This window comes from Monodon monoceros, unplaced genomic scaffold (genome assembly GCF_005190385.1).
Source record: "Monodon monoceros isolate NGI ecotype Baffin Bay Population unplaced genomic scaffold, NGI_Narwhal_1 Super_Scaffold_18, whole genome shotgun sequence".
Taxonomy (NCBI): Eukaryota; Metazoa; Chordata; class Mammalia; order Artiodactyla; family Monodontidae; genus Monodon; species Monodon monoceros.
In genome coordinates this window covers 61,875,534-61,890,607 of record NW_021703774.1, presented here as the reverse complement: position 1 = coordinate 61,890,607, position 15,074 = coordinate 61,875,534, and the positions used below count along the sequence as shown (strand labels likewise).

Genomic DNA, 15,074 nt, shown 5'->3' with positions numbered 1-15,074 from the left:
ATTTGAGAAATGCACATACAACTAGGTAAAGTGCATTCCAATTGCTGGTGTATTACCTGAAATCTCTAGTTTCATTAAACGGCAGTTTACAGAGATTAAATTCAAATGTACATTTCATCTCTCTAAAATTGACTGGACCTACCTTTAAGGGAACCAAGTGTCGGCAGTGGTGAGAGAAATAATACAATACAGGAATACTTAATTTCCTCAAAGCCCAAGATTCCATTATCCCTTTTTCGATACAGCCAGGCCAAGTAATAAACAAGAGGGAGCGAATAGTTTGGGAAATCAGCCTCACACGGGGGCACAGTGGGATCTTTCCTAGCTGAGGCTGAGGCTTGTTTGAAAATACAGCACAGTTCAGAAGAAAACTTGGAAAGGGGTTATCTGAGGAATGGATGGACAGCTGCTGGCTAGTCCCAATGGAAGTATGCCTAGAAGGCTCCAGATCTGATAGTTAACAGTTCTGCTGCCAAATGTGCAGACAGGCTCCCAGAACAAAAGTCACCAATAGCAAACTCTGGGAGCTGGAGAGGAGGTAAACGGATGCTTGTCTCCCTTTGTGTCATTCTTCTGGTGTGGAAGAACAGCGATGCTGGCAGACAGTGGAGACCAATGCAGATGGGATGGGATAGGAGGGATGGGTAGGACAGCTTTGCGCTTGCGGAGGAGTTTGATAAACAGGAGTGATGAGTGTACACTAGCAGCTTTCGCGCACACACACACACACACACACACACACACACTCACTCACTCAGGCATTCCCCAAATCCAGAAAACTTCCTTTAAAACCACAGAATATATAAACAGCTGACCGTCGGAAGGCTGCCGGAAAGCTCAAGTATCTAGCAGGTGGGGACTTGTTTTCCAAGAGCTAGTTGAATAGGACAGACTGAGAATTGTGATCTCACTGGGGTGTGAACACCAGAATTCAAGGAGCAGATGGTGTGATTTAGTGGAAAGGCCATTGGACCAGGAGTCAGAGGCTTCGGATAGCATCCCAGCTTCTCTCTCAGCTACAAAATGCAAGGGGGGGAAAAAAAAAAACCTCTCCTTATCTAACTTCTTAAATTGTTGTAATGTCCAATAAAGATAATATCTGTGAAGGTTCTTTGAAGATTCAAAAAGATACATTTTTTTTCAACACATCCTTTGATGGCATTTTCTATGAGTCAATCGTTGATCTGCATGCTTTAAAAATATTAAGCCAAAATGATCCTATGAGGTTGGTTAGTACAATTTTTTTATTCTAGTTTTATTGAGGTATAATTAACATATAGCACTGCATAAGTTTAAGGTGTACAACATAATGACTTGACTTACATACATCATGAAACGATTACCACAGTAAGTTTAATGAATATCCATCATTTCATATAGATACAAACTTTTTATAAATAGGAAAAAAATATTTTTCCTTGTGACGAGGATTCTTAGGATTTACTCTCTTAATAATGTTCATATATGGCATACAGCACTGTTAATTATATTTATCATATTGTGTATTACACCCCTAGTACTTATGTATGTTATAACTGGAAGTTTCTGAGGTTGGTACTATTCTTATCCCCATTTTAGAGAGAGGAAACAGGCACAGAGAAAGCATGACCTTCACCCAAGGTAACACAGCTAGTGAGCAGCAGAGCAAGGATTTGGTCCCAGACACTCTGGCTCCAGAGTTTATGCTCTTAACCACTAGACTGTGTTATTGTACACAGCTTCTAAGAATATGTATTCTTTTACTCATATTAAAAAACCAACAATAATAATACCCAAGCCTGTATAGTTCTCCACATTTTACCAAAAGGCTTTTCAAGTTCATTACCTTATTTAATCCTCACAATAACCCTATGAGGCTGTTATTATTCTATTCCTTTGTATAGATGAGGAAATTGTGGCTTGGATATCTCTTGACAGTAGGACATGTGTTTCATATTATTTTCCCAGTAATGCAGAGAGCTGTGGAGTGCCCAAACCATTCATATCCACCTGTCCAACCCCTTCCATCTCTGGACGTGGACTTTTAAAATAGAAGAACCCAACCAATAACAGAACACAAAGAAAATAATTTGACTGAACACCCTTCCGGTTAAAAAGTATCTTTGGAAGAATATCACAGTACATCCCAATGTGAATTATTTCATAACATCCTCTCCATTTTGACAGCTAGCGGAGAGCAGGCTCTAGCCTGCACACAGCATAATTTGAAAATTAAAAGGTCATAAGATAGGTTCTGAGCATAAGACACGCAAGAAGGCAAGGCTGAGCTGAGATTCTGAAAATGGGGCTGGAAAACCCATGCTGTGGTTGAACTCGGGGCTTCCAGGTGCATAGAGCCCCAGGGGAAAGATAGTTGCAGAAACCAAGCAACACTCCCGCCAAAGACACGCAGGGAAGGGTCTCCTGGGATGTTCTTCCCCTTTGGATTTCCAGTGTCTACTTCATGGTACCGCCCATGAGGCACTAGCATGGCATGGCTTATGTCTCTGAAGAGCTGAGCCCTTATCCCTGTGAAGACGGTATCCATCACTGCGCGTGGTACTGGGGAATACGTGCACAACAGGAATCCCTGCTACAATGTGAGGAGGGACAGGAGGAGAAGGGGGGAGGGGGAGCCAGCAGCAGGGGAGGAAACTCTCGATGGTTATGTTAAAAAGGATTTGTTCCACTGTCAAAACCAGAAAGCTCTCCCCAAAAGCCAGCTTTAAGGAAGGAAGCCTGAAATGACAGAGACCGGGGTGGGATGTATTAAGGCGGCCCTTTGGAAAAGAGGCTGCAATAAAAGAGAGAGCATCAGGCAAAAGGCAGGTGTAGCTGTAAAAATCCACCTCTGGACGATGATGACCAGCAATGCATGGCAGCTGAACAGAAACTGAGCTCTAGTGTTTCTGTTGGGTCCTAGTTAAAAGGGATCCCAAAGACATGCTGACTCTCTAGGGCAAGGACAATCCTTTAAATCTCGCCCATCACTGGGTCTCCACGGCGACTGGGAGAGGGCTCAATGACTACCAAACTCCTGAAAACTGTATGAGCCACACTTTGTCCACTCACCTGCCCATTCCCTTTTCCGGGCCCTACCCTGTCCCCAGTGACATCAACCCCTTCTCTACCCTGGAGCTGGGGGCCCCAGGCCAAGCCGGCATCAGCTTCCATTCAGGTTTAGGCTGTTGAGTACTCAAACAAAGACATATTTGGACCCTCCTACAGAGAGAGAGGGGACTGTTTATGGGCCCAGAGGGAGCTGGCCCTAATCTGCTGCACACCAAACGATGACAACATGTTAAGAGTGAAAATATGGTTTGGGGGGAGAGTCCCCAGGAGCCCAACATTTTGGTATTTAAAGGAACTTTAATGAGCTTAAGAGGCTAATCTGGAGTTCAGGAGGGGGTGTTTTGTTTTGTTTTGTTTTGAAAAATCCTTTTAAAAGTTCCTGAGGCTTGACAGGGAGCAGGCAAGAGAACTGTGAGTCAAGGAGTGGCCACCGTGTAACTGAAGGGGCCACATGGGACTAGGAGAGGAGGCTGCTCCAGAGATCCCTTCTCACTGCAGCAGCAGACCCTGGTGCTCAAGAGATAAAGGACGGTTCTTTCCAGGTTGGAGAAGTGTGACACCCAAAGAAGCAGCAAAAAAAGTTGAGAGAGAGCACACACTATCAGAGCGCTAGCCAGGCTTCTCGCCGAACGACTCCTCGTCCTGGTTTACTGGTGACAACATCAGACTCAGGCACTTCTCCGACCCACTGCAAAACATAACCCAGCATCCATGAAGGTGCCAGGCACACTCAGAAATATGTCCAGCGGCCCCAGCTGGTCACCCAAAGAGTGTGGTCATGGGATCATGCAAACCTGAGTGTTTTAATGCCCCTCACCAGGTACTGTAGCTGAGCTCTGCTCCACAACTGGGTGGACCATTATGCTGTGTATCTAAAAGATGAATTTGTTTCCTCCAAGTGAGAAAAACTAAAAGAGGACCAAGAGTCCATAAACTTGGCATGGGGGAGAAATGAGGCAGTTGATGAGCTGGTGTTAAGTAATAGCATGTGCTTGCAAGAGTCAAGCTAGTAGAATTCTACAGGACATAGGGGAGTGAGGGGGAGGCAGAATGGGATGGGGCTAGATGTGAAGTCAGATATGGCATGTGGCCCATTCCTAGCGCTGCTGGATGTCAAAGATCTTTTTTTAATATGAAGAGTTTAACTGGCCCATGAGACAAGGCAGTCCGATCCACAGTGGCCAGATACCTACCAGGGTTTGTCCATTATAGGGTAATGATGATAAAATACAAATCCATCGGGGTAGAAAGCCACTGGAGGCCTAGAGAGTCTGAAAAGCCAGACATATTTACTGTTATCCAAAAATAGGATCCCCCAACTGGAATCTTGAAAGGCTAGAAGAGACCAAACTCTTTCATGTGACTTCAGCTAGGGACTAAGAGAAGCACAGTCCATTTTGTATTTTTAGTTGTTATGACATTATGGTGCAATAATGGGGGATCTGGCAAGGGTTCCATTAAATTCTAGCGAACCCGAGCACGGCAGCCAGGTGACAAGCTCTACAGATGATCTGGTTGCCTTGGTTCGCGACTGAAAAGTACAGCACGGAAGTAGGTTTTAAAAATCCTCTTTTAACTGCCCAGATGGGGCTGTTTGCAATGAGACCAAGTCTACCAGAAATTCTACCAGAAACCAGTGTTGGGCCACAGTTTTATTCCTCTGATAATGTCTTCACTAATACTTCACTGTTTCTGCTGCATTCCAATTGCATCTGCTGTCTAATGCCAAAAGAAACTTAATCCCTATCCTAAGTCTCATTTTATTTATTTTCAGTAGTGTGAAAACAAACATGCAGCAAGATTATAGTGTTTACACCTCCTTTTTAGCTGATATAGCTCTAATCCTCCTGCTAATTAATGCCAGGGCCACAGCAATTTTATTAATTTCATCTTGGTTAAAAATATAGAGACAGATAATTGTGCTTGACTAAAATAACAATTTGACATTTGGAAGGTGTTTGCTTCATTTCAGCAAGACAGTTGGCTGGGTTTCATTTAATATACGACAAAGAGACACAAAGCTGCGGCTGACATTGGTCAATGATAACATAACTAATTCTAATTGTCATAAATTGACTAAACTGTCCCACATCGCACTAGTCAAGGAGACGAAGGAGAAAATGTAAATCGCGAGGCGTACCAAGTTTTTCTGTGGGTTCCAGAAAACAGGCACAAAGGAGAAAAGGGCCTCTTTTCTCCAGAACCTTTTCTACATTTTGTTCCTAAAATTACCAACTTCCCCAAACTGAATCTGAAAAGGCTGCTGGCAACGCTGATCTACACATTGCTAAGAAACTTTCAGAAAAACATACAGGGCATTCATTCCTAGGGGGAAGCCTCAGGCATGCTGGAAACTGGACAGGGTTCTCCCACATAGGACCCTTTCTGCTTCTGTGCAGGGTGGGGTGAGGGGTGGCACTGCCCACCCCATACAGCCCCCAATCCTCCATACCCCACCCTGCAAGTGGCTTACCAAGAACTCCCATCTGAAGATATGGGCATTTAAATTTCCATGTTAGAAAGGTATAAAAAAAAAATTGCAAAGCATTAAAGTAAAGCTAAGATTTCTTAGTTAAGGCGGAAATTACTTTTAAACCTTTCTATAGTGGATGTGATTGCACTTCTTCCCCCATAGTTCATTTCCCAGTATTGTACAACTATATGTAACAATCAAATTAACGTGATTCAATATGGGTTGAATCTTCGATCTTGATATAAAGCAACAATGACATTTTGTATATCAATTTAAGAAGCTTTAATAAATTCCCGGCAATATAATGAGTATTTTAAATCCTTGTCTATTTTCTCACTTCTGAACAGTAGGACCCAAATAATTTCTTTGACCATAAAAATTAATTAGCTGATAATTTAATGAATGGAATTGTTCTCATTAGAGAAACAGTACCTACTCGTTAATTCCAAAAGACCTTCCCAGAATTAAAAAACAACAATAAAGGGGGCTGTCAAAAATTAGTAACAGTATTTTAGGTCACACAAAAGTTATAAATAAGAAAAATGAAACTAAAAAGCAAGACAAACAATGAACTATCAGAAAAGCTCTTGTCACTGAAATCTGAACAGCAAAAGCAACTCCTTAGCCAGGTGGATGACAAAATCCCAGAACTCTACAAAATGTAAAACTGGATTGCATAAATAACTTTTTTAATGTGCTCCATTTACGTTAAGGATCAAAAGAATCCCACAAGTCTACTCTGAAAGGCAATGTTCATATCTAATCCCCAGAATACTATTAATATCTACTCCTGCTCTCTAATTTTATTTCAACATTTTAAGTCTGAGATTCAGAAAGTCCTACCCACGGACCGATACATATAAAAAGAGAAAACACCTCTGAACAAGGAGTGTTTCCAATCACCCTCTAAATAAAAAAAGAGATAAGTCAGCCTGCACAAACACAGCCACAGCCCATGGACGGTGCTTATCCCAAGCTAAGCCCCCCTGCAATTTAATGCAGCCGTCAATTTATTACCTAGCTGTGTTTGATTTTTATATTCCTAACTTTTATTATGCCAGGAGTGAGGCCAACAAAAGATAGAGTAAAAATCTAACAACTGCCTCTGTAATTTCATCTGTGGGCTTCTTTTATGAGGAACTGATGCCCAATTTTGATCTCCAAGTAATGTCACAGTAATAAAACCAAACTAACCCTCCTCCCTACACATACAGCCTACACTACCTTGATAAAACGCAGTATTAGTTCATTACTGATGCTAAAAGAAATCATTACCTCAGCCATTCTCTCCTCGGGGCTGCCAGTCACCAGGTCGAAAGAAAAATACAGAGAAAGCTCTAAGTGAGGGATATGTACTTTGCTGCACTGGAGTCCCTTCCTTCAGAAAAACTGGTCTGCTCTAAAAGAAAGGGGAGAAAAACATGGACTGGCCCTCTGAGAGAAGGTTTCCCAAGGCCTGCCCTTTGCTGACATGTGGGGAGTTACGATGTTATAAGAGCAGCCCTGATGACAGCAGTACTATCCCACACTGCTCCTAGGATGTCCAGAACAATCTAAGGGGTAACGATAAACTTCATATGTGAGGCGAGAGGGCCCCGCCTGACACACAGAGCCGCCAGGCACATGAAAGAAACAATATAAACTTGATTTAAATGTGGGATCCCTTCCAGAAGGCTTAATTATCTATTGTATTACCACATTCCTGTTATTCAGCAGCCTCTTCTTTCTCCAACGTAAGTCCAACTACAGTATTTGTTTGGAACAAATTCAGGGAAAACTCCAAACTAACCAGATCCTAGAGGACTCAGTTAAATAGGGAACAAGAGTTATGTAAGTAGAAGTTCCCCAGGCTGGAAAATACTTTGGTTGTCTGCTAACTTTCGGGAACACTGAAGACAGCTGAGTCCAACGTTTGAATACCCACACCTATAGCATCCTGATGTTTTACGTGACATGATGCCCCTTCATCAATTCTGTGCATGTACCATCCCACCGAACTACTTATTTTTCTTTGACGGCACGTCACGAACAATAAAGGTCACCTCCGGTTCTTAATTTCTGGACATTCATAAATCAGTTTTCCGCACTCCAGCCTTAAATGCTTATTTGTTTTGGATGCTGAGGAGATAAATTATTCCTAAGAGTGTCACAGTGTATGAGACAAATATTTAACAAAATACCCTGAAGTCTTCAAATGAATGGCTGTACGCCTAAGATGCCACTGTCAATTCAATTCTTTAAAATTAGACAAATATGGTGTTTGACATCAAGAAGGTGTAACAACTAGTTGACAGAGTAGAATTTTCACTTTTTAACTGGCTGCCTGACACCACGAATAGGCAGCTAATAATTCAAATGCAACAGTGCTCAATGGCCAGAAATGCACATACAAATGGCTAACATAAATAGGATAAGCCCACTTTGTTAATATTATGTTTCTGAACTTCACTGAAGACTGTACATTAGCTATATGTTCTTTTATTTTGATGTGTAAAAACAGCATTTGAACTCCATGAATTTTGGAGACAAGGGCACTGCCTGAATATTCATTTTCGATGAACTGTTCCATCATTTACCACCACCATTGTCCGATCACTTTAACTTCCATCTTAATTCCCTTTCCACTTGCCTTGGCTGGGCCTCAAATTTTTAAAAAGATCCAAAGAAAGAAAGCAAAAATTATTTTTACAAATGTATTTGTTAAAGAGGAAATGTGCTCTCTGTGACTGTTTCATGACTATTATCTAAAATTGAATTGCATCCTCCTGGAGGATAAATTTCTCGTCATTCCAGACAGCTTCTATTCAATACTTAGTCCTGCAGTCTCAGTAGAGGTTTTCAAGAAATATTCAATAGTTAGGATAATATAGAGGGAAAAAGTGCTAGGCTATAATATAAGCCTCTTGAAGGCAGGCTCCAAGACTTTTTCTCAGTATCCTCCTATCCCCTAGCCTAGTGCCTTGCCTGTAGAAGCTCCAAGAGCTTGTTGAATAAAGGAATTTGTCTTGAGCCTAATTTTAAAACAAACAAACAAGCAAACCACGCTTTCTTCTCTTATAGCAACTACCACGCAGATGAATGCCATTAAGATTATTAAATATATTACAGCCCTGCTTGGTTAAAGAAGAACGGGATTGGGATGGGGGACAGAGGAGAGAAAAACGGAATAAAATTAATCAGAAAAAAACAGTGGAGGTTCTGGGCACAGACAAGTGCTGACAGTGAACTAAAGAGACAAGCAACTCCATTTTGGCCATCTGTGTTTCCAAAATATATGTTAAAATCAAAATTAAAAACCCTCACTGTAGCATCAACACCTCTCCAAACAATGTAGCTCACACTACTCTGTAAAATCTGCTTGGTTCTGGCCAACAGCTGGCAAGTTGATCCCTGCAATTTTCCCTTTGCAGAAATAGCTTTGTGCGGGGAGAACTGACCCTAGTAGGCTAATAAGCCCAAACCGCTCCAAACCTGGGAGGCTGAAATGGAGGGGACATTGTTGTGTTAAGTACTTTACAACAACTGTTTCTTCTCCTCTTGACACAGCCTGACTTCCTTAAAGAAGATTTGACTGGCCAGACAGCTGTGTTGACCCTTAAGCCTTCTTTGATTCGTGATTTTTTTTTTCACAAACAATAGAAATTCACCACCCAAATCCTTTCCTAAGCTCCCATACTTTTGAATTTGCCAGTGTTGTGCCTGAAGGATGTGGACATTTCAGTCATCTATAAGCACAAAGATAAAGATTGGGACTACACAATCCCAAAACCTTCAAACGAAAAGCAACAGGGGAAAAAAAGAAAAAAAAAAAAAGAGCAATCAACCAGAAGCTTTATCCAAAGGTGGTACTTGAAGTTGTGTGCACAAAATCTGCTTAATTACCTAAAAACGGCACTTTTCGCTCAGACACTAGAGCACTGAACAATCAAGAACAGATACAACCACATCTTCTTTTCTAAAAAATTGAAACCGTAATCACCACTTTGGGTAATGGTGATGCATTTTCACTTCTTTATATATTTCTGTATTGCCCAACGCATCCAAAATCAAACACCTATTTTTTTGTGTGCTGAAAAGTGTAAAATGATCTTTTCAAAACAAAACAAAATGCCCAGTACTCTATCCACATGGGGGTAAAATTCAAGCTTGCTATAGCAAAGGAGTTTGAGCAGCAGAAAGAATTTTTGTGTGTGTGGTCACTGGATCTGATTGCTTTGTCAGCCTGTAGTAAACCTCAGAGCCCAGGCAAATCAGACAAGAAGATATTTCTGTTCTCTCCCAGAGCTTTCTGTTATATTGAGACTTCTCCTGGACACCTCCTTTCATGGTGTGTTTTTAATAACATGATAGGAACTGCTTTTCAGGAACACTAACCCTCCCTCGATTATCCTCATATAGTGCTGTCCCTTTCATTCACCAGTGACAAATGCAGAATTCTCCTGCCCATGCCCCAAGGGCACTCCGTCACTTATCCAGTCCTCGGGTACAAAAACAGAGGCCTCCGTTTCAGCCACTTTTCTTTGCTTCAATACCCCGCACAGCTCAGTGAAGTCAGTGTCCCTGTTGCTGAACTATTTTGACCAGGAAAGGCAGTCCCCCCACCCCCCACCCCCACCCCCACCCCAGCCTACCCCCCAGCTCAGCTCTACTAAGCAACTCCGGGCCTGCCTGGCCGGAACCAGGAAGTCCTTCAAACTCCCACTCCCCAGCCTCGTCCAGGCTTTAGACATTATGGAGATCTAGAATCGAAATAATCCACTTTCTTAAATACCTGTCTCCTAGGTCTCCTCAAAACACACCAGAACATTCGCGTCGACGGGAGGGAACTGAACCTGCGGCGTGGCAGAAACGCATGCCCACATGGGAATTAGGGAGGAGGCGGAGGATGGAGGACCTGGCCTAACTGCTCCTAAGGCCCGAGGGTTTTGCAGACAACGGGGAAGGGGCTGGGGAGAATACAGTGAGAGAAAAAGCAAAAGGGGTGTGCGCTGCCGCGGAGCTCAGAGGGGCAGCAGCGGTGTTTCCGAGCCCAATCTGTCGGGGACCCCAGTGGACAAAGCCAAGCGAGGTAGGAGCACAGGGGACCCAAGCTATGGAATCAGGACCACCTCAGCTCTGCGCATAAGCGCGTGGGTGGCGCAGACAGGTGGGTAAGGTAGAGGGGGAGCCGGCGAGCAGAGGTGGGCCACTGGCCGCCCCCAAGGGCACCCCCGTGAAGCAGGGAGGGGAGAAACAACGTTGATGGGGTGGGAGTACCCACAAAGGAGTGTCCTCGGGGAATGGCCAGGTCGGGAAAACTGGGCGAGCAGACCACAACGGGAGCCATCCCTTGGGCTTCTGCGGGGCCTGGGCCGTGGTTGCGTGCACCCGTGCAGATCCTCTGCCGCCCTGGGGAGCGTAGAGGATGCGGGTAAATGGGCACCTGCGTATCTGGGCTCTTGGGTGCATCTTGCTCCTTCCAGAAGCATATGAGGGGGAGAAGAAGGAGAAAGTCTCCCTCGCCCGCTGATCCAGTGTGTGGGACGCGCTCCGAGGCGCGGGCACTTACTTCTCGTAGTCATACTTGCAGTAGAGCTTCTTGTCCCGGTAGAAGCAGGTGGTCTCCAGGGGCTCTTTGCAGGAGGTACACTGCACGCACTGCTCATGCCAGAAGCTGTCGTTGAGCCGCAGCAGAAACCTGTCCGAGATGACCCGTTGACAGCCCTCGCAGACAGACTTGGGGCTCACCGCTCTGCCTACAGCAGCAACAGACGTCCGCCCGTGAGCCGAGCCGGCCCAGCATCCCGGCCAAACCCGGCCCGGACCAGCTACGGATCACTCCACACCCACGGATTTACCCCCGCGTCCTCCCACCCTGGGAAGCCCCCTGCAAAACATCCAAGCTTAGATTTGGAGAGCAGAGCAAAATCAAACCAAATGGCATTTCTAATAAACAGGGACTATGTGGGAAGGTTTCAGTTCTACCAGGGGAGGGGTCAGAAATCAATAATAAGTGGCCTTTAATTATCAAACCTACCCCGGTATGCGCGCAAACGTGCGCACATCCTGTAAAATCGGCCTGCAAATAAATTTGTGCTCCCAGGTTTATCACGTAATCACTAAATCACTCACTATGCTTGTCTCTGTTGTCTATTATTAAAACTGTGAGTGTGTAAAAAGAAATTTCTACTTTGTTGTTTGGTTTTGTCTTTTGCTAAAACGCAATTCTGTTCTATTTTCTGAAGGAAAACTTTACATTTTCTTTGCTTCCTAAAAAGTCCCGTGCGTGCAGAAAAATACCGTTCTCGCCCTAAGCAAACTAAGTATTGTTCAAACCAATGAACCCCAAACTGCTGGCTGGAGCGCAAATTACAGATGGGTTTTTTTCATAATTAAGAAGCATCAAAATGGAGGGAAGAAGAAAAAAAAAAAAAACAGGGAAGAAGCAGGATTCGGAGACGCCGCGGAGTGTCCGGCCAGGATTCCGGGAATCAGGAGAGCTCAGCAGCCACGCGTGAGGGCGAAACCGCACCCAAAGCGACTCAGCGCGAAAGGGACTCCTCTCTGTCCCAACCCTTGCACTTGTGTCACTTTTGTCTCTTTAGTTTGCGGGTGCAGGGGGGCGGCTTTTTTTTTTTTTTTTTTTTGAGGGTAGTGGGATGCTCAGCCACCTTTGTCGCTATGTCGGCACGTTTCACAGCTATTTAAAGAAGGCCTATTCCCCCGGGTAACAATACCTTTGCGCGTGGTGTCCCAAAGGGCCTGACCCTTCCCAGTTTCCCTGCTACGCGGTGGCCTTCCCCTCAGGAGACGCAGCCACCGGCTCAGGAGCGGGGCCGGTCCCCTTGGCGCTCAGGCAGGGAGGACTAGAAGTAGCGAGATCTTTAAAATATTCCCTATTCTTTCTGCCCTGTCTCGGCGTCTAGGGCCACGAGCCGGGCGCAGAGAGCGGACGTGGGCCGGGCAGGGAGTACCGGGCGAGCCGCGACGCCCGCTGAACGCAAGAAGTTCGAGCGCGCCCAGCGCCAGGTCTGGGCCAGCTCTGACGCCCTGGATCTTCCGAGGCTGTATGGAGTCGGTAAGTTTCCGAAAGGGCGGTTGAAAAAGGGGAACGCGGTGCACGCGATTTCGTTTCATCTGGGGAGTTGGGGGGGGGATTCCTCCCTCAGTCTGGTTTCTCTAGCCGAACAGCCTCATCCTCCACCTCCACCCCGCTCTAGCGGTTCCGAGTTAGGGAAAGAGGCAAGAGGTTTAACTGACAAAACGAAAACCCCTCCCGCTAAAAAATTTTAAAACACCCATTCACCAAACTTGAAAAGCATCGAGGGCGGGGTGCGGGGTGGAGGGTGGGAATCCCTGGCCTCAGCTCGGTTAGACCCGCGTGTGGGTCGAGGCCCTGGGTTCGCCGCTCCTCCGTGGTCGCTGCGAAGAGATTGGGGAGACCCGGGAGGGAGGCGACACGCCGGACCCGAGATCCGGCTCCAGTTAATTAAAGCCGAGGCAAAGGCCCTGCCGCGCGGGCTAATCCCCGCGCTGCGCTGCCCACCGGCCCGGAAAAGCCTCTCCGCGGTGCTTGAGGCTGAGATTGGGGCTGGAGTTGGTGGAGGCGAGATGCCGCCTCGAACTTGGGTGCTCCGTGACTGGGGTTTGTGTGCTCGTCCTTAAGCCTCAGAGAAGACGGCGGCATTTATGAGACGTCGATCAGCTCTGTGATTAAAAATCCAGTCCTGGGTATTTTTAATCATTTGCCACTCAAACGCCTGCAAGCAATCTCGCCCGCCCCTCGCGGCTCTGGGGAGTTCGGTGCCCGATGCGTGAGGCCTGGGGTGGCTTGTCGGTTAAGGGTAGGAAGGACCCACAGAGACTGACGGCTAGACAGGGAGTGGGCTCAACTGAGTGCATGAAGCGGGCCGCTAGCTCCCCTATTGCCGACCGGGTCCAAGCGAGCTGGGCTCCAGAGCTGGGGCCTGGCGGAAAGACGGTGCGCCCAGGCGCATGGCCTGAATAACTCACCCAGCAGCGAGGAGAAGGAGGCCGTCGTCTCAATGGCGCTTTGGAAGTTCTCCTCCATCTTCAGGCCGTCCAGCATGTTCGGGCCGGGCCGGGAGGACCTGTAGAGGAGAGGAGACGACGCTTTAGGCGTCTGTGCCCTCTGGGACGCGGCGCCCGTAGCCGCCGCACTCTTGGGAAAAGACGGCGGGAGTGTCCAGGGTGACCAGAATGAGCTGAGAGGGTAGAGTCCAGCCAAGAGAAATGTGGGGTGGGAGGAGAGAAACGAGTCACAGCGAACTGCTCTGACTGATCTGATTTCACTCGAAGTCAACGCGTTAAGTACTTAGGCCTCCGCCCCCCAACTGCGTTTCTCCTTCCCCTGCCCCCCAACCCCCTCCACCCGGTCCCCAGCCCAGGTTTCCCATCCCGAGTCCGACTCCGCCCCAACCTATACTAGTGGGGGCCCTAGAGACGCCTCTGCGGGAACCCAACTACTGGGGCAAGATGGAGATTAAAAAGAGTGGGTGTTTTCCCTCGCGGGGCCCGGCCCAGGCACGCGGAACTACGAGGTCTATAGCCCGCGCCCAGACCGGCCGCGTTGCGTCCCTCACCTGCCCCGACCGAGGAGGGGCAGAGTAAGCGACCCGGAGAGCGTCCCGCCAGCTCCCGGACTCAGGGCACTGGCATCTGCTGGGGGCGCGCAGGAGCGGGCGTGCTGGGCGCGCGGGGAGGTCCTCCCGCCGGTCGGCCGGTGCCGGGAATGTCTGCAGGAGCAAAGAAGTCGCCTCGGGGAGGAGCCGCGGCTGGCCCTACTCACTCTTGGATGCATTTCAAATCAACTTTCAGAAACACGCCCGCCCGAGCTGGAGCCTAGGAACAGGCAGCCTTCCTTACCTGATGGGTGAGCTCGCTCCCGGTGGCAGGAGCCGAATGAAGTTGCCGAGCGCCGCGGGAAGCTTCGGCCGGGGGAGGCGTAGGCCCTCGAGGCTGCAGCCAGAGCGGCCGCCCCCGGCTCCGGCGCGCCCGGGAGGGAGCCGGAGCGAGCGCCGGCCCCTGGCTCCGCTCCTCGGCGCGCCCGGGCCGGGCCGGGACGTGGCCGCGGGCGGCCGGCCTTCTCGGGACGTCCTGCCCGCCCGCGTCGCTCCTCGGGAGGAGGGGAGGGCCCGATGCTTCTCCCAGGCTAGAGGGAAGGCGGAGGCCCACGGTCCTGGGTGCGAGTCGGGCCCTGCTTGGCTGGGGCGGATCCGGTCGCTTCTGACAGGGGCCGCGGCGCTGCGTGCGCGGCGGAGGGGAAGAGGGTGGGGTGCGCAGGGAGGGGGCCGGGAGTGCGTCCCGTGGAGGGCCCGTGGTGCTCGCTTCCCAGCCTGGCTGAGCAGCCCAACCTCGCGGCCACCGCCGGGTGCGCCCCTCGGCCGCTGCAACCTCCCGGGCACGCAAAGTTTCCTCCCCTCCACGTGTAATCGCTACCTCCGGGAGCGCTGGCCCCAGTGCCGCCCGCGGCCCCGAGCCCCCGCTGCGCCTTCGCAGAGATCTCCACGCCACCTGGACCGCGGCGCCGGCACGCTGGTTCCCTGGCCGC

The 15,074-nt window shown here is 48.1% G+C and overlaps 1 protein-coding gene across 2 annotated transcripts in view; it reads right to left on the bottom strand.

Annotated features, from left to right (window-relative positions):
• The window catches only part of LMX1A (LIM homeobox transcription factor 1 alpha), a 151,952-nt gene extending 137,207 nt beyond the window's left edge, over nucleotides 1-14,745 (bottom strand). The window contains exons 1-3 of one of the 2 annotated variants that reach the window (XM_029229568.1): nucleotides 14,390-14,745; nucleotides 13,517-13,614; nucleotides 11,073-11,259 (exon numbers count right to left, since the gene is read on the bottom strand). In XM_029229568.1, coding sequence (XP_029085401.1) covers nucleotides 11,073-11,259; nucleotides 13,517-13,592 — 263 coding nt within the window. In that variant the 5' untranslated portion in view covers nucleotides 13,593-13,614; nucleotides 14,390-14,745. Of the gene's footprint in view, nucleotides 1-11,072; nucleotides 11,260-13,516; nucleotides 13,615-14,106; nucleotides 14,271-14,389 lie in introns of those variants that run through there. The other variant, XM_029229570.1, reaches the window with a different exon arrangement.
• Nucleotides 14,746-15,074: the final 329 nt, after the last annotated feature.